This window comes from Panulirus ornatus, chromosome 6 (genome assembly GCF_036320965.1).
Source record: "Panulirus ornatus isolate Po-2019 chromosome 6, ASM3632096v1, whole genome shotgun sequence".
Lineage (NCBI taxonomy): Eukaryota > Metazoa > Arthropoda > Malacostraca > Decapoda > Palinuridae > Panulirus > Panulirus ornatus.
The window spans coordinates 893,173-911,829 of NC_092229.1; the positions used below are offsets into that span (position 1 = coordinate 893,173).

The 18,657-nt window shown below is 40.3% G+C and overlaps 1 protein-coding gene across 1 annotated transcript in view; it reads right to left on the bottom strand.

Annotated features, from left to right (window-relative positions):
- Nucleotides 1-1,611: 1,611 nt before the first annotated feature.
- The window catches only part of LOC139749260 (uncharacterized), a 481,728-nt gene continuing 464,682 nt past the window's right edge, over nt 1,612-18,657 (bottom strand). Inside the window, exon 51 of the mRNA XM_071662996.1 lies at nt 1,612-13,797. Coding sequence (XP_071519097.1) covers nt 13,389-13,797 — 409 coding nt within the window. The 3' untranslated portion in view covers nt 1,612-13,388. The remainder of the gene's footprint in view (nt 13,798-18,657) is intronic.

An 18,657-nucleotide genomic window follows, 5' to 3' on the forward strand; every position in this document is an offset into this window, starting at 1 on the left:
ACACATATACACATGTACATCTTCATACTTGCTGCTCTCAGCCATTCCCGTTGCCACCCCACCACACATGAAATGGCAACCTCCTTCCCCCGCACGCGTGCAAGGTAGTGCTAGGAAAAGACAACAAAGGCCACGTTTGTTCACACAGTCTCTATCTGTCATGTGTAATGCACCAAAACCACAGCTCCCTTTCCACATCTAGGCCCCACAAAACTTTCCCTGGTTTAACTCAAGACACTTCACATGCCCTGGTTCAATCCATTGACAGCACGTCGACCTTGGTATACCACATTGTTCCAATTCACTCTATTCCTTGCATGCCTTTCTCCCTCCTGCATGTTTAGGCCCCGATCGCTCAAAATCTTTTTTCACTCCATCATTCCACCTCCAATTTGGTCTCCCACTTCTCGTTCCCTCCACCTCTGGCACATATATCCTCTTTGTCAATCTTTCCTCACTCATTCTCTCCATGTGACCAAACCAATTCAATACACCCTCTTCTGCTGTCTCAACCACATTCTATTTATTACCAGGCATCTCTATTACCCTTTCATTACTTACTCGATCAAACATACAGACACATGTATATACATAAACGCCCACACACGGCCATATACATACCTGTTCATTTCAACGTATACTTACATATACATACACAGACATATACATATATACACATGTACATATCCATACTTTCTGCCATTATCCATTCCCATTGCCACCCCACCACACACGAAATAGCATCCCTGCGAGACAGCGCCTGGAACAGACAAAAGAAGGCCACACATTCGTTCACTCTCAGTCTTTAGCTATCATGTGTAATGCACCAAACCCACAACTCCATTTCCACATCCAAGCCCCACAGACCTTTCCATGGTTTACCCCAGACATTTCACATGCCGTTTCAATCCATTGACAATATGTCCACCCTGGTATACCACATTGTTCCAGTTCACTCTATTCCTTGTATGCCTTTCACCCTCCTGTATGTTCAGGCATTGATTGCTGAATATCTTTTTCACTCCATCCTTCCACCTCTAATTTTGTCTCCCACTCCTCCTTGTTCCCTCCATCTCTGACACATATATCCTCTTTGTCAATCTTTCCTCACTCGTTCTCTCCAAGAGTTCAGGCCATTTCAACACACCCTCTTCTGCTATCTCAACCTTGCTCATTTTATTACCTCACATCTCTCTTACCCTTTCATTATTTACTCGATCAAACCACCTAATACCACATATTGTCCTCAAACATTTCATTTCCAACACATCCACTCTCCTCCACACAACCCCTAGGGGATCTATAACCCATGCCTCGCAACCATATAACATTATTGGAACCACTATTCCTTCAAACATACCCATTTTTGCTCTCTGAGAAAACATTCTCACCTTCCACTTATTCTTCAATGCTCTCATAACCTTCGCCTTCTCCACCATACTGTGACTCACTTCTGCTTCCATGGTTCCATCTGCTGCTAAATTGACTCCCACATATCTAAAACACTTCACCTCCTCCAGTTTTTCTCCATTCAAACTTACCTCCAAATTAACTTGTCCCTCAACCCTACTGAACCTAATAACTTTACTCTTATTCACATTTACTCTCAGCTTTCTTCTTTCACACACTTTACCAAACTCAGTCACCAGCTTCTGCAGTTTCTCACCCGAATCAGCCACCAGTGCTGTATTATCAGCGAACATCTGACTCGCTTCCCAAACCCTCTCATCCACAACAGACTGCATACTTGCCCCTCTCTCCAAAACTCTTGCATTCACCTCCCTACCCACCCCATCCATAAACAAATTCAACAACCATGGAGACATCACGCACCCCTGCTGCAAACCGACATTCACTGGGAAACAATCACTTCCCTCTCTTTCTACTCGTACACATGTCTTATATCCATGGTAAAAACTTTTCACTGCTTCTACCAGCCTACCTCCCACACCATATACTCAATACATTCCACAAAGCATCTCTGTCAGCCCTATCATATGCCTTCTCCAGATCCATAAATGCTACATACAAATCCATTTGTTTTTCGTTCTCACATACATTCTTCAAAGCTCTTCAAACACGCACCTTATCCACACATCCTCTACCACTTCTGAAACCACACTGCTCTTCCCCAATCTGATGCTCTGTATATGCTTTTACCCTCTCAATCAATACCCTCTCATATAATTCCCTGGGAATACTCAACAAACTGTAATTTGAACACTCACTTTTATCCCCTTTGCCTTTGTACAATGGCACTATGCATGCATTCCGCAAATCCTCAGGCACTTCACCTTGCCAGGTTTCATCTTCTGCAAAGCTTTCACTACCTCTTCTCTGTTTACTAAATCATTCTTCTTGACCCTTTCACTTCACACGCCACCTCGACCAAAACACTTTATCTGCCACTCTATCATCAAACACATTCAACACCATCTCCTCACTTCACTACTACTTGTTATTACCTCCCAATTAGCCCCCTTCACCAGTGTTCCCATTTGTTCTCTTGTTTTACGCACTTTATTTATCTCCTTCTAAAACATCTTTATATTCTCCCTGAAATTTAATGATACTGTCTCATCCCAACTCTCATTTGTCCTTTTTTTCACGCCTTGCACGTTTCTATTCCCCTCTTGCCGCTTTTTTTTTTTTTTCTATATACATCTAGTCATTTGCACTACTTCCCTGCAAAAATTGCCCAAATGCCTCTTTCACTAACAATCTTACTTCTTCATTCCACTACTCACTACCCTCTCTTATCTGCCCACCTCTTACCTTTCTCATGCCACATGCATCTTTCGTGTAGGCCATCACTGGTTCTCTAAATACATCCCATTCCTCCCCCTACTTCCCTTACGTCCTTTGCTCTCACCTTTTGCCATTCTGCACTCAGTCTCTCCTGGTACTTCCTCACACAAGTCTCCTTTTGAAGCTCAATCACTCTCACTACTCTCTTCACCCCAACATTCTCTCTTACAAATCTTCACCTTCACAAGATAATGCTCAGACATCCCTCCAGCTGCCCATCTCAGGACATTAATATCCAGAAGTCTCTTTCACACACCTGTGAATTATCACATAATCCAATAACACTCTCTGGCCATCTCTCCTACTTACACATGTATACTGATGTATATCTCTCTTTAAACCAGGTATTCCCAATCACCAGTCCTTTTTCAGCACACAAATCTACAAGCTCTTCACCATTTCAATTTACAATACTGAACACTCCATGTACACCAATTATACCTTCAACTGCCACATTACTCACCTTTGCATTCAAATCACCCATCACTATAACCAGTTCTTGTGCATAAAAGCTGCTACACACTGACTCAGCTGCTCCCAAAACACTTGCCTATCATGATCTTTTCTTCTCATGCCCAGGTGCATAGGCACCAATAATCACCCATCTCTCTCCATCCACTTTGAGTTTTACCCATATCAATCTAGAGTTTATTTTCTTATACTCTTATCATATACTCCCACAACTGCTTCAGGAGTAGTACTACTCCTTCCTTTGCTCTTGTTCTCTCACCAACCCCTGACTTTGCTCCTCAAGACATTCCCAAACCACTCTTTCCCTTTACCCTTGAGCTTCGTTTCACTCAGAGCCAAAACATCCAGATTCCTTTCCTCAAACATACTACCTATCTCTCCTTTTTTCTCATCTTGGTTACATCCACACATTTAGACACCCCAATCTGAGCCTTTAATTAGGATGAGCACTCCCTGCATGACTCCTTCTGTTTCCCCTTTTAAAAAGTTAAGTACAAGGAGGGGTGGGTTTTGTAGCCCCCTGCTATATGATCATCCAGATCATAGTCTTGGATACAGATTGAAGTACCTTAAGTATTCTAAATAATTTATAATGCTTTAGGTTCATTGAACACTAAGGTGCCCATTCCTTTCCAAGATTTAGAATGCACACCAGATTGCAGATTTACATTTCATATCGTCATACAGGTTAATTACAGTACCAGCATATATGATGGCTCCTGGAACAGAAGTATGAAACATAATTAGCTTCTATGATGGTAGTACATATGAAAATTTGTAAATGATTGTAAGTTCCCTAATATATGAATTATGTTATTGTCTTTATGGAATTCAATAGTATATTGTATTTTGTGTAAAAAGTAGATTAGAATTAAGTATTAAAAGTTATACAGATATCATTGACTTTCATGTACATCATTTGTGAGTGAAAAGTATTTTAATGTTTTTATTTTCATGGTGACCATTATGGCAAAGACGAAGTATGCCCCAGTCGTGGCCATCTTTTTAAAGAAAAATAGGGTAAGTAAAAGAGTGAAGAAATTAGTCAGAGCTCTTATTTGGTCTAACATCTTTCAATCATTTATTATGTAAAGAATGATATAGAGTTTGACAAAATGATAGGAGTGGATATGATGTCAGTGGAGTTTCTTAAGGAAGTTGGTGCTATGTTGTTGATTGGTTAGTTGGGCATAATTTTAAGATGAGGTGCCTGAGGACTGCCAGAGTGCATTTCCAGTGCCTTATATAACAGGAAGGGGGATAGAAGTAAAAGTATTGAATGTAACTGGGCAGGTAAATGGGAATGGCAGTTGAGAGAGTGGTGAAAAATCTCAGAGCATCAGACTAGGGTGGCGGTAATGGTAGAGGATGTGTGGACCAGATTTTTTAAGAATGTGAGAAATACATGGAAAAAGAAAGGTAATTTTGTATGGCATTTATGTACTTGGAGAAAGAATGTGACATGACTGACAGAGACCTTGTTGATGATGCTACGAATATATGTTGTGGGAAGAAAGCTACAAAATGCAGTAAGGAGTTTCAGCCTGGAGGATATGGCATGTGTATGAGTAGGAAGGGAGGAAGGTTAGTGTTTCCAGATGAACAAGAGCCTGCATCAGGGGCATGTGATGTCATCATGGATACTTAATTTGCTTGATGAGGGAAATAAATGCAAGGGTCTTAGAGATGAGGATGAGTTTATAATATGCTATTGGGTGAGTAGGGGCCTGGGAAGTGAGTTATTTGCTGTTTGCTGATAGCACAGCTCAGGCAGAAGACTCAAGAAAGAAAGTAGAAGTTGGTGACAGAGCTTGGGAGTGTTTAAAAGGAGGATGTTTAGAATTATGAGAACATAAGTAAGGTAAGGAGGTGTAGCACATAGGCAAGGTTTGAGTGTGAATTTGAATGGGAAAAAATGTTATTTCAGGTTCATGGAAATGAACATGGCAGTGGATGGAAGCATTACGGCTAAAGTGAGTCATGGGATGAGAAAAGGGGGAGCTAAGGCCCTGGATGCTTTGAAAAGTGTGTGAAATGAGAGGCTATTATCAGTTAGGACAAGATGGGAATGTTTGAAGGTATAGTAGTCCTAACAGTGTTGTATGTACATGAGACTTAGGCCAATATTGTAAAAGAATGGATGAGGGTGGACATACTGTAAATCATATGCTGTGGTGGTGGTGTAAGATGGGTTGACTGTGCAAGGAATGACACTGTAAGAGAGATGTGTGGTACTAAGCAGCATATGATGAAGAAAGCTGACGAGGATGTGCTGAAATGATTTGAGCAAATGGAGAGGATGAGAAAAGAGAGAATAACTACAGTGTATAAGTGTCAGAAGTGGAAGGAACAAGGGTAGACTGAATAGGAGATGGAAGTAAAAAGTGAAAGAGGCTTTGAAGAAATCAGGGCCTGAAGAGTCAGGAAGGTAAGAGTCATGCTTGGGATAGAATGAATTGAGGGGATGTGGTGTACAGGTGGCAACATACTTACAGGGCTGAATCAGGGCTTATGGTGTGGTCAGGGAAAACCTGGGAATGGTCTGTCAGGCTAGACTGTGGATGATGGACTCAGGTTGTTGGGCATCATAGATGATGGCTGGAGAGTGGATGGGCAAATGGGGCTGCTGATTGCCTGTTCCTGTTACTACCTTGCTAAAGGGGGAAATTGGAAACCTTCCTCTTATCTTCTGGAGGACTCCCATAGTGCGTAGGATGTTGACCACATCTACCGTAAGGGACCATAGGTATAAAATGCGATGATGTACATGTGTCTTTTTTGGTAGAGTGCCAGGTAATTAAGGAGTAAATGTTTAGTGTTTTCATATTGGTTGTTGCATCATGGGCATGAGGGGTCATGTGATATGCCGAAATGGTGTTTGTATTGTTAAGGTGATGAGTGGTGTCCAGAGCACAAAGGGAAAGAATAATTCATATATGTTTGGGAAGTGTTGTTTCTGATGGTTTATTCCTGTTGGGGTGGTGTTTAAGATTGGTTTGGGAGAACAGTTGTTTAGTGCTTGTTGGGTCATTCTGGTGTGTGTAAGCATCATAATTTTTTGCTTACTAGGGGAGGAGGGGTCTTTTGAGTGTAGGTGTCCGAAGTGTGAGGCAGGGGTCAGTTTTTTGTCTTCTTGATGGTGTCTAGTTATGGAATGGTTTGGATAAAAGTCTAGGGTTACTGCAAAGAACTGATTGCTGAGCATGCTGCCATGGTTTTGTATTGGGAGAATCTTTGTTTCATTGTATAGGTGCTGAGGGGTTCTTAAGCAGGTAGTGATTGTTCTTGAAAGCTCCATTTTGTGTGGTTTGCAGCTTTGTTGCATTTGGATTTAGACAGAGTGGATGACTTGACAAACGAGGGGATTGTTTATAAAAAAATACTATGCGATATTTTTTGTTCAACTCTTGTACCAATGAGTGTTGTGGTCTGAGGGTGTTTAGTTTGTTGCTCTTGTGATGCCCAGAAAAGCTTGAGTTTTGTTGAGTAAGAGCAGTTAACCATTCTTGGTGATCAGTGGGGGCAGATTAGATTCATTTCTGTCTGGCATTAAAAGGGTTCCTGAAGACTCCTGTGGAGATGTAGACATTCTGTTCTGAGTAAGTCAGTGCTCCATTTGTCAAGATGTTGTGATATTTTGCATGTGAGAGGAACTTCATGCTGTGTGTAGAGTGACTGAAGGTTATGACATACAGGAAGAGACTGAAGAGAGTAGGAGAGGGAACTGCTCCATGGGGAACTCAGTTGTAGAGTTTAAGGATTTTATAGGTGAAGCTTTTTGGAATGACTCAGTCTTGATGGCCTGCTATGAAGTTGGCAAACCTCTTTTTGTCACTGTTGTGGAGATGGTGCTGAGTATTTTTTGTGTGAGATGTCAGGGAACAGTGTCAAATGCATTGTTGATGTCTATTGCCATTATTATCATGCAGGGTGATTGAAGTTGTTGAAGCCATCCAAGATGTATTGTGTGTAGTAATGGAAAGGTTGGGTATAAAGCCATGTTGTGTAACAGAGTGAGATATTTTCCTCAGTTCTGTTGTGGATCAATTTTCCATGTGCTGTAGATAGCAGTAATAGAGGGCAGTACAAGGAGGGGGAGTTGGATGGCTTGGAGAGTTTCAAAACTGGTACTAGTACAAGGAGAGGGAGTTGGAGGATTTCAAAATTGGTACAATGGTGGCAGCCTTCAAGATGTTTGGGATTTTATTGTGAAGCAAGGAGTGATTGAAGATATCAGAAAGAACCTGGATTGCAGTTGGGCTAAATTATTTTATGTAGAAGCCTCAAGTTCTCTTTAGTGAGTTATTTTAGGTCATATTTACTTTGCAAATGTCACTGGGAGTGAAGGGTATGTCATCAGTTGTGATAGGATGGATATTGTTTAAGCTGCATAACACTAAAGATCTGGGGTACACTTCTAATAAGCCAACTGCATCCTTTCATCATTAACCTTTGCAACCAAACAACTAGACTCATCCCTTAGCACCCTGTGGCTAACTTCACCGCACAATACCTTTTGCACTTCACACAAGACACCTGCAAAATGCAACATTGAACTGTTCACTGACCACTTACTTATTCTGATAGCATTCTACCCACCCACCTCTTTAACTATTTGCATACATGCCTTACTCACTTGATGAAATAGAAACTGCTTCTGAAAGCTTCCTTTCCCACCATATATTCTTTGTAACATCTTCCACAAGGCAACTCTATCAACTGTCATATACTATCTCCATATCCATAAATGCCACAATACAAATCTTTCTGTTTCTCTAAACATTTCTCACACAATCTTTGATGCACAAGCTTGACCTACACATACTTTACCACTCCCACAACCAGATTGTTCTTCCCAAGTCTGATGTTTTGTGTATGTCACCACCCTCTCAATAACAACTCTTTCAATACACCTTCCATACCAGGTAATACACTCAATGAATTTTTAATACCTGTATAATTGAAACACTTGTATTGCCTTATTTCATCTTACACAAAGCTTTCACTACCTCTTCTCTTTTCACCTAACCACTTGCCATGACTTCTAATAGCTTTCCTCCCACTGCATTATTCATAAGACCTACCTTGAAGCATCTCCATCAACCCTATCATATGCTTGCTCCAGATCCATAAATGGCATGTAGAGATCCTTTTGTTTCTTTAAGTATTTCTCACACAATATTTAAACACCTAATCCACACATCCTTTACCAATCCTGAAACCACAGTGTTCCTTTTCAATCTGATGCTCTGGACATTCATTTGCCCTCTGTCACCACTCTCCTGAACACTTTATCAGCTGCACTGAACAAACTGTTGGCCCTCTGCCACCACTCTCCTGAACAATTTATCAGCTGCACTGAACAAACTGTTGTAGTTTGAACACTCATCTGTCCCCCTAGCCTTTATTCAATGGCACTATGCATGCATTCTACCAATCCTCAGGCACCTCACCATGATCCATACATAAAATGAAAATCCTAACCCATCAACAATGCATCACTCCCTTTCTTAAGTAATTCAACTTACCCATAGTTTTCACCATTTCTTCCCTTTTCACTGACCCGCTTTCCATGACTCTCTTACTTCGTGTACCTCCCAACCCAAACACCCTACATATGCCATCCTGTCATCAAACATTCTACAATCCTTCAAATATTCAATCCATCTCTTCATTTTATCACCACCTGTTACCATTTTCTCATTTGCCCTGTTCACCAATATTCTCATTTGCTCTTTTGTTTTTCTTAATCTACCAAAACGTTCATTTTCCCTGAAGTTTATTGAAACTTACTCACTCCAACTCTTATTTGCCCTCTTTTTCAGCCCTTGCACCTTTCTCTTGATCTTTCACTTTCTCTTCTACATTTCACAATCATTTGCAAATCTTCTCTTTAAGTACATTGTCCCTCAAAAAATTTCTGCCCCTATATATTTTCCAAAGAACTACATGGCTCAGATTTATTGTGGTTGCAAGCATATGATTCCCTCAGGGTGAAATCATTGTACATTTGGTTGCTGAGATCAGTCTTTCTTATGGTATGAGTACCAGCAACCCACTTCAGGATGCCTCAAGCTATCTTGGAAGGATGTTCTTTCTTTACTCTTCCAGGCTGCCACTTCATTTTGAAAATTTCACTTCTGGGTGCTGTTTTTCTTCCACCTGCACTTCTGGATGGTTGGTCCTTACCTTTCTAAGGAGGAAAAAGCCCCAATTCTCACCTGAAAGCAAGAAAATATGGGTACACATGAGATTTCTAGGCACACTAGGTGCTTAGAGCATATGATCAGGTGGTTGCTTCCTGCAATACTTCATCAATGTCTCACCTTTTACAGGATATCAAGACCGAATGGACCCAAAACGTGGACCTAGAATACTTCAGGAACCTTGCCAATTCCATGCCCAGACATCTACAGATGGTACTCAAGGTCAGAGGAGAGATAATAAAGTACTAAAATGTATGGTGAGGAAGACGAGGTTTATTGCGGACACTATACTACCCATACACCTCTTTTTTTCTTTCACTAGCAACTTTAACTCATTATCCCACCACTCACTACCCTCTATCACCTGCCCATCTCCCATCTTCTGCATGCCACACATTTTTCTGACACATTCTATCACTGTGCTTAATAATGTTAAATTCTGTGGTATTTCTATGTAAATCTGAATGACAGGTGACAATATTCTGAGCATTGTTCCAGTTAACAGAATGACTGAAGTCTTGTTTTGTTGAATTAAAGTTCTTGACTCTTGCTCAACATGAACACCTGATGATTTTACTCTTAAATTTTGTGAAAAACTTGCCCATAAACTTACTAAAAAATTCAAATAATTGTGTTTACTAGATGCTGTGCAAAAATTGCAGCAAAGTTTACATGCGACAAAGTGGAAAAAAATTTAGAATAAAGCAGCAACTGTATAGGGAACATGTTGGACAAGAATCAAGTGCACTATTCCTGCAAGTGTGACTCCAGCCACCCTATTGAGTGGAATAACTTTCATAAAATTTTATCAACTCAGTTGTAGATAGAAATATCATAAAACGTAGCATTATTAAATACGGCTTTCATGATTATCTTAACATCAGTCTAGGCAAATATAAGTTAGATCCTTGCATAATTAAAGGAACTTTTAGAATGTGCAAGGTTTTGAGTTAATCCATGACCTGAAACTTGCCTGTGGTGGTCACATCTCTTACTTAACCCTCACTTGATGAGATAACATGACTTGCATGTCTTGTCACATAAAACATACATCAGTTCATCACCTCGCTATCCCAGAAGATGTGAATAATCACAAAGGTTCTTGAATTGCATATTCTTTTGTGATTTATCTACACACACACACACGTATTATCATTATACTTAATCACCGTCTCAAACATTAGCAAGGTAGCACAAGGAAACAGACGAAAGAATGGCCCAACCCTCCCACATACACATGTATATAAATAAACGCCCACACACACACACACACACACACATACATACCTATACATTTCAACGTATACATACATATACATACACAGACATATACATATATACACATGTACATCTTCATACTTGCTGCCTTCATCCATTCCCATCCCCACCCTGCCACACAAGAAATAGCATCCCCCTTACGCATGCGGGCGAGGAAGCGCTAGGAAAAGAAAAAAAGGCCACATTCATTCAAATTCAGTCTCCAGCTGTCATGTGTAATACACTGAAACCACAGCTCCCTTTCCACATCCAGGCCCTACAAAACTTTCCATGGTTTACCTCAGATGCTTCACATGCCTTGGTTCAATCCATTGACAGCACGTCCACCCTAGTATACCACATTATTCCAATTCACTCTATTCCTTGCATGCCTTTCACCCTCCTGTATGTCCAGGCTCCAATCACTCAAAATCTTTTTCACTCCATCCTACCACCTCCAATTTGGTCTCCTGCTTCTTCTAGTTCCCTTTACCTCTGACACATATATCCTTTTTGTCAATCTTTCTTCACTCATTCTCTCCATGTGAACAAACCATTTCAAAACACCCTCTTCTGCTCTCTCAACCACACTCTTTTTATTACCACACATCTCTCTTACCCTTTCATTACTTACTCGATCAAACCACCTCACACCACATATTGTCCTCAAACATCTCATTTCCTACACATCCACCCTTCTCCACACAACCCTATCTATAGCCCACGCCTCGCAATCATATAACATTGTTGGAACCACTATTCCTTCAAACATACCCATTTATGCTTTCTGAGATAATGTTCTCGCATTGCAGACATTTTTCAATGTTCCCAGAACTTTTGCGCCCTCCTCCACCCTGTGACTCACTTTCGCTTCCATGGTTCCATCTGCTGCCAAATCCACTCCCAGATATCTAAAACCACTTCCTCCAGTTTTTCTCCATTCAAACTTACCTCCCAATTGACTTGTCCCTCAACCCTACTGTACCTAATAGCCTTGCTCTTATTCACATTTACTCTCAGCTTTCTTCTGTCATACACTTTACCAAACTCAGTCACCAGCTTCTGCAATTTCTCACCTGAATCAGCCACCAGTGCTGTATCATCAGCAAACAACAACTGACTCACTTCACATGCCCTCTCATCCACAACAGACTGCATACTTGCCCTTCTCTCCAAAACTCTTGCATTCACCTCCCTAACAACCCCACCCAAAAACAAATTAAAGAACCAAGTAGACATTACGCACCCCTGCCACAAACCGACATTCACTGAAAACCAATCACTTTCCTGTCTTCCTACTCGAAACAAGCCTTACATCCTCGATAAAAACTTTTCACTGCTTCTAGCAACTTGCCTCCCACACCATATATTCTCAATACCTTCAACAGAGCACCTCTATCAACTCTTATCATATGCCTTCTCCAAATCCATAAATGCTACATGCAAATCCATTTGTTTTTCTAAGTATTTCTCAGAAACATTCTTCAAAGCAAACACCTGATCCACACATCCTCTACCACTCCTGAAACCACCATGCTCTTCCCCAATCTGATGCTCTGTACATGCCCTCACCCTCTCAATCAATACCCTCCTATATAATTTCCCAGGAATACTCAACAAACTTATACCTCTGTAATTTGAACACTCACCTTTATCCCCTTTGCCTTTGTATAATGGCACTATGCATGCATTCTGCCCATCCTCAGGCACTTCACCATGAGCTGTACATACATTAAATATCCTTACCAACCAGTCAACAACTCAGTGAAGGAAGCATAGGATCCATCAAATGTCTGGAAAAAATTGTCCTGCAACTGTTACAACGTGTGTTCGTATGGGGAATCTGCAACAGCTGAGAATAGTCTTTCTTGGGTTAAAGCAGATGAACCTTTACTTTGATTACTTCTGCATGTATAACCCTGTTTAAAATGTAGTAAAAGGGCCAGCTTCTTGCTTGGTAAATAAAATATATATTCACTCTTTAATACAAATGAAGGTACAATTTTGGTCTTAAAGATAGGGCTACGAGAAAGCTAACCTCAAGTCTCTAAGCAATTAATAATAATTATGGGAAGTGTTCACACATATGCATAAATTTTTTTTTTTTAACTGCATTCCACATATATGGAATATTAAATAACTCAAGACATTAATCTGTCTTAATAAAGATTTATTCTTCGATTTTACTATTTCTTAAAATGTACAATTGTCAGCATTCTTAACATAAAAACTACACTAGCAATTATAGAAAAATATGCCACATATTTATGTTTTGGTAAGGTATATTAACTCTGTAATTGTGCTCAAATAACACAACTGGGAAAAATTCTATACCCAAAGTAATGATCACAAGAAACAGCGTTCCCCAAACAGCATCTGATCTTGCATGCTAATTGCTCTAATTCACATAATTACAGGCATGCATATTTCAAAGAAAAAATAAAAATGAGAGTTCTGAAAAGTCTACCTTCAAAAAGAACTGACAGTTTGTAAGGTTTATTCCAAAATAAAAATAAATACATGTAAAGTATGATAGATTTTTTTTTTTGTTAATGAAAGGCACATGTCACAAATGTGACATGTTGAAGGTGCTTTTCTTGTGGACTTTTCTTGAGTATATTTTTCTCTCATAATGCTCATTATATTTTAAGCATGAGTGAGAGATGGGTACTCATCAGTCATTAGGGCAAATGTACGACATATGGGGCAGTTAGACTGTCGCCTTAGCCAGTCCTTGATACATTTTTCATGGAACACATGTTGACACTGAAGTGGAACTGTAGGACTAGCAATGAGAGCTTCTAGGCATATTGAACATGATTCTTCTATTTTTGTGCCCTCTTCAATTGAAGGACCCTGCCATTCTGGTCCAGAAGTACTGGCTCCTGAGCCCTGAGTGAGCCCTACCCAAGGAGCAACTGAAGCCTGGCCAGAACCAGGACGGCGAGATCGCAACTGGAGCTTCACACGTTCTACAATTTTTTCTGTGCTAATTCCTGATAAGCTGTTATTGTTCTGGATGCGGACCTCACGAAGGGCAGAGCATATATCAGGTCTGTAAATAAGAAATGTTTAAGAGGACAGTTTCCCACTTTTCACATCAGCTTTAGGCTTACCTCATCATACAAACTTTTACTTAATTTTTTCAAACTCATTCATTGGTTTCTGCCTTATCAAGGAAGCACCTGGGAAAGATAAGCGATGATTTTATTTGCTCTATGCCAATATAACAATAATTTTACTTGCTTTTTGCCAATCTTTTAACTTTCGAGTATACTGTCCCAAATCAAAAGCACCACACCGTACTGATTAAGAGGGTGAAGGCATGTACAGAGCATTAGACTGGGGAGGAGCAGTGTGGTTCCAGAAGTGGTAAAGGATGTGTGGATCAGGTGTTTCCTTTGAAGAATGTGTGAGAGACATACTTACAAAACAGATGAATTTGTATGTAGCAATTATGGATCTGGAGAAGGCATATGATAGGGTTGATAGACAAGCTTCGTGGAAGGTCTTAAGAATATATGGTGTGGGAAGTATGTTGCTGGAAATGTGAGGTGTGGGAAGTATGTTCCTGGGAATAAGAAGTTTTTATTAAGGTTGTAAGGCATGTGTAAGAGTAGGAGGAGAGAGGACTGAATGGTTCCCAGTGAAGGTCAGTCTGCAGCAAGGATGTGTGATGTCACCATGGTTGTTTAATTTGTTTATGGATGGGGTGTAGTAAGGGAGGTAAATGCAAGAATCTTGGAGAGAGGGGCAAGTATGCAATCTGTTGGGGATGAGAAGGACTGGGAAGTGTCAGTTGTTATGTGTCAATGATACAGCACTTGTGGCTAACTGGAGTAAGAAACTACAGATTTTGGTGACTAAGTTTGGAAGTCTGGGGAAGGAGAAAGTTGAGAGTAAATGTGAATAAAAGCAAGGTTATTAGGTTCATCACGGTTGAGGGACAGGTTAGTTGGGATGTAAGCTTGAATGGAGAAAAATTGGAGGACGTGAAGTGTTTTAGATATGTTAGAGTGAACTTGGCAGCAAATGGAACCATGGAAGCAGAAGTGAGTCATAGGGTAGGGAAGGGGGTAAATGTTCTGGGAGCGGTGAAGAATGTGTGGAAAGATAGGATGTTATCTCGGAGCAAAAATGAGGAATAGTTGTTCCAACAATATTACATGGTTGTGAGGTGTGGATGTGTTGGAAATGACATGATTGAGAACAATATGTTGTGTGAGGTGGCATAATAGAGTAATAAATGAAAGGGCAAGAGAGAAGTGTGGAAATAAAAAGAGTGTGGTAGAGAGAGCAGAAGACAGTGTGGTGTAATGGTTTGGACATATGGAAAGAATGAGTGATGAAAGGTTGACAAAAAGGATACATGTGTCAGATGTGGAGGGGACATGGAGAACGAGGAGGTGAAATTGGAGAGTAATAGATGGAGTGAAAAAGATTTTGAGAGGTTGGGGACTGAATGTGCAGGAGGGTGAAAGCCGTGCATGGAATAGAGTGAATTGAAACAATGTGGTATACTGAGGTCAACATGCTGTCAATGCAGTGAACCAGAGCATGTGAAATGTCCAGGGAAATCCATGGAAAGGTCTGTGAGGCCTGATGTGGCTAGGGGACTTTGGTTTCAGTGCATTACACATGACAGCTTGTGTATGGATGTGAGTAAAAGTGACATTTCTTCATCCGTTTCCTAGTACTACAGAACTGACGTAGGGGGCGGTGACCAGGTGTGGTGGGAAAAGAAGAGAATGTATAAGTTATCTTCTTTGGATGAAGGCAAGGAAGTGTGAATAAGTACATGTGTATATATGTAAATGTATGTGTATATATATTTATGTACATATATGTGTAAGAGCAAGGTAATTAGGTACAGTAGGGTTGAGGGTCAAGTCAATTGGGAGGTAAGTTTGAATGGAGAAAAACTGGAGGAAGTAAAGTGTTTTAGATATCTGGGAGTGGATCTGGCAGCGGATGGAACCATGGAAGCGGAAGTGGATCAGAGGGTGGGGGAGGGGGCGAAAATCCTGGGAGCCTTGAAGAATGTGTGGAAGTCGAGAACATTATCTCGGAAAGCAAAAATGGGTATGTTTGAAGGAATAGTGGTTCCAACAATGTTGTATGGTTGGGAGGCGTGGGCTATGGATAGAGTTGTGCGCAGGAGGATGGATGTGCTGGAAATGAGATGTTTGAGGACAATGTGTGGTGTGAGGTGGTTTGATCGAGTAAGTAATGTAAGGATAAGAGAGATGTGTGGAAATAAAAAGAGCGTGGTTGAGAGAGCAGAAGAGGGTGTTTTGAAATGGTTTGGGCACATGGAGAGAATGAATGAGGAAAGATTGACCAAGAGGATACATGTGTCGGAGGTGGAGGGAACGAGGAGAAGTGGGAGACCAAATTGGAGGTGGAAAGATGGAGTGAAAAAGATTTTGTGTGATCGGGGCCTGAACATGCAGGAGGGTGAAAGGAGGGCAAGGAATAGAGTGAATTGGATCGATGTGGTATACCGGGGTTGACGTGCTGTCAGTGGATTGAATCAGGGCATGTGAAGCGTCTGGGGTAAACCATGGAAAGCTGTGTAGGTATGTATATTTGCATGTGTGGACGTATGTAAATACATGTGTATGGGGGTGGGTTGGGCCATTTCTTTCGTCTGTTTCCTTGCGCTACCTCGCAAACGCGGGAGACAGCAAAAAAAAAAAAAAAAAAAAAAAAAAAAAAAAATATGTGTTAGTGCATACATGTATATATATGTGTGAGTGAGTGTGTCTTTCTTTGTCCATTTCCTGGCGCTACCTTACCTAATCCTACCTTATCTACGCTACTTAAGTATGAAAAAAAAGACTTGCAAATTTCTTCATCCTGGATAAATTCAATGACCAGATATAATGGTATGAATATAAAAGGAAGGAGATGTAATGGCACATGGGCAAATGTTTTTTCATCAATAGAGCACCTACAATGAGATCCTACCATATGGGCTAACAAATCTTACTCACCAACCTATGCTGTTTCTCTTTGCTGCCTAAGTGGAGTAAATGACAATCAAGTGTAATAAATACCAACATTATCAATACCTTCAAATCAATGCTAGACAAATATTTCAATATCTGTTACCAGTAAATAGTCTTGCTTCAAGAATTAGTGCAGCTTCTAAGTTTTTTGTTAGGGTCAGCCCAGAGAAGCAGTACTTACTGTGGGGAACTCTTCCCATTCCCATTTTTCTAATACATTTCCATGGCAGTATACACTATGCTACACTGTTTCTTCTGAGCCCTTTTTCCTGCTGTCAGATGAGCTGAAGGGAAAGGAGAGTGTGGGAGGTGCCTTCCACTCTACTATTCTGTTTTTCCCTATTGGTGGGCAATAGATTTATTTGGCATCTCCCAGAGTGCAAAAGCCAGCAAAATCATTAAAACATATCAATTACCAGTTTGGCCATCTTTAAGTATGTAAAAAAAAAACAAAAAAACTCTTGTTTATATGATTAAGTGAAGAAAAACTAATTTTCATAGGGATAAGGAGTTATGCATTCCTTCTTTATGAAAAAGACAATATCTGCCAGACTGGCTCATCTTATTCATGGATATTAGGGGTATGGTAATAGGCACAAGAGGCAATGATCACAACAGATGTGATAATTCCCTAGAGAAGGCACACAACTGTCCATTGTGGTTACTAACAAGTTACTGAGGCCTCTAGACAGTTCTAGTGACTCATCCTTTGCTTGGGCTCCCACCTATGGCATGGCAACAGTGACTAGGGTGTGAGTGGAATCAAACCTATAATAGGAAATTAAATTTGCAGATTAACATTTATAGCACCCTCCTATGTTCATAGCACCAAAATGGTAAAGATTATGAGGCTAGATAACCTCATCATGGAATATAAGGTCCCCAGTTGTCTATCCTAAGTATATATTCTCACATTCACTTTACCATTATTCTCATGATAATCATTATTTCATCACTTCTAAAATAGTAGAGATTCTCAACCTGGGGTAAACTACCCTCAATGACATAATATGGACCTTTCCATAGGGGTAAAGGGTGGAGAGGAAAACATATTTTCATAAAAAATAAAACGTACATCATGATCAATATAACAAACATTTGCATAACAGACTGATTATAATGTAACACGAATGTAAATGTCAGTACAAGCTGTACCTCTCTAATCTGGCACTCTGTGGACTGGCAACTCCCATGGTCAGGCACATTTTGAATCTGCTGCAACCATAGTGGTGCTGTTAGCAGCACCAAGGTGCCAGAATCTGTTTACATTGCAGCCAAGCTAATTAACAGTCTTGATAGTGTCTTATAATCAGTTTTTTGCTAGAGATGAAATATAGAAAAATTTTCAAAAATTTCAAAGTTTTGGAAAACTTTCAAAGGTGCCAAGAGTACAGAATTAGACAGTGCAAATTTAAAGTGGTTTAAACTCCCATGTAATGAAGGTGCAAGCATTTCTGGGAAGATGCTTACTAAGTAGGCCAAAGTTTTTCACAGAGGACTAAATCTGTGAATATTCGCAAAGATGGTTACACAAGTTTAAGTGGAAAAGTGGAATTACAGTACACAGTGTGTGTGGTGAAAAGCGTAATGCTAACATGGAAGCTTGTAGCGTAAGGTCGTATTAAAAGAATCGATAAGACTCCAATTCTCTACTAAACAACCAACAGCAATATGTAAAGGGCAAGAGAGTGTATGAGCCGGCTGGCTGCCTTGATGATAAAAATAAAACAACACTAGTAACAAGAGTCCACCAAAGCCAACTACCAACTGATGGTCATTCATTTCATTAACTATTCGTCACAAAGCTTCGACAAAGCTTGTTGATGAATCTGCACATTAAAGGCAGTGGAAAACTTATCTCCATAACAAGTGTATAATGCTGATGAATCTGCCCTGTACTGGTT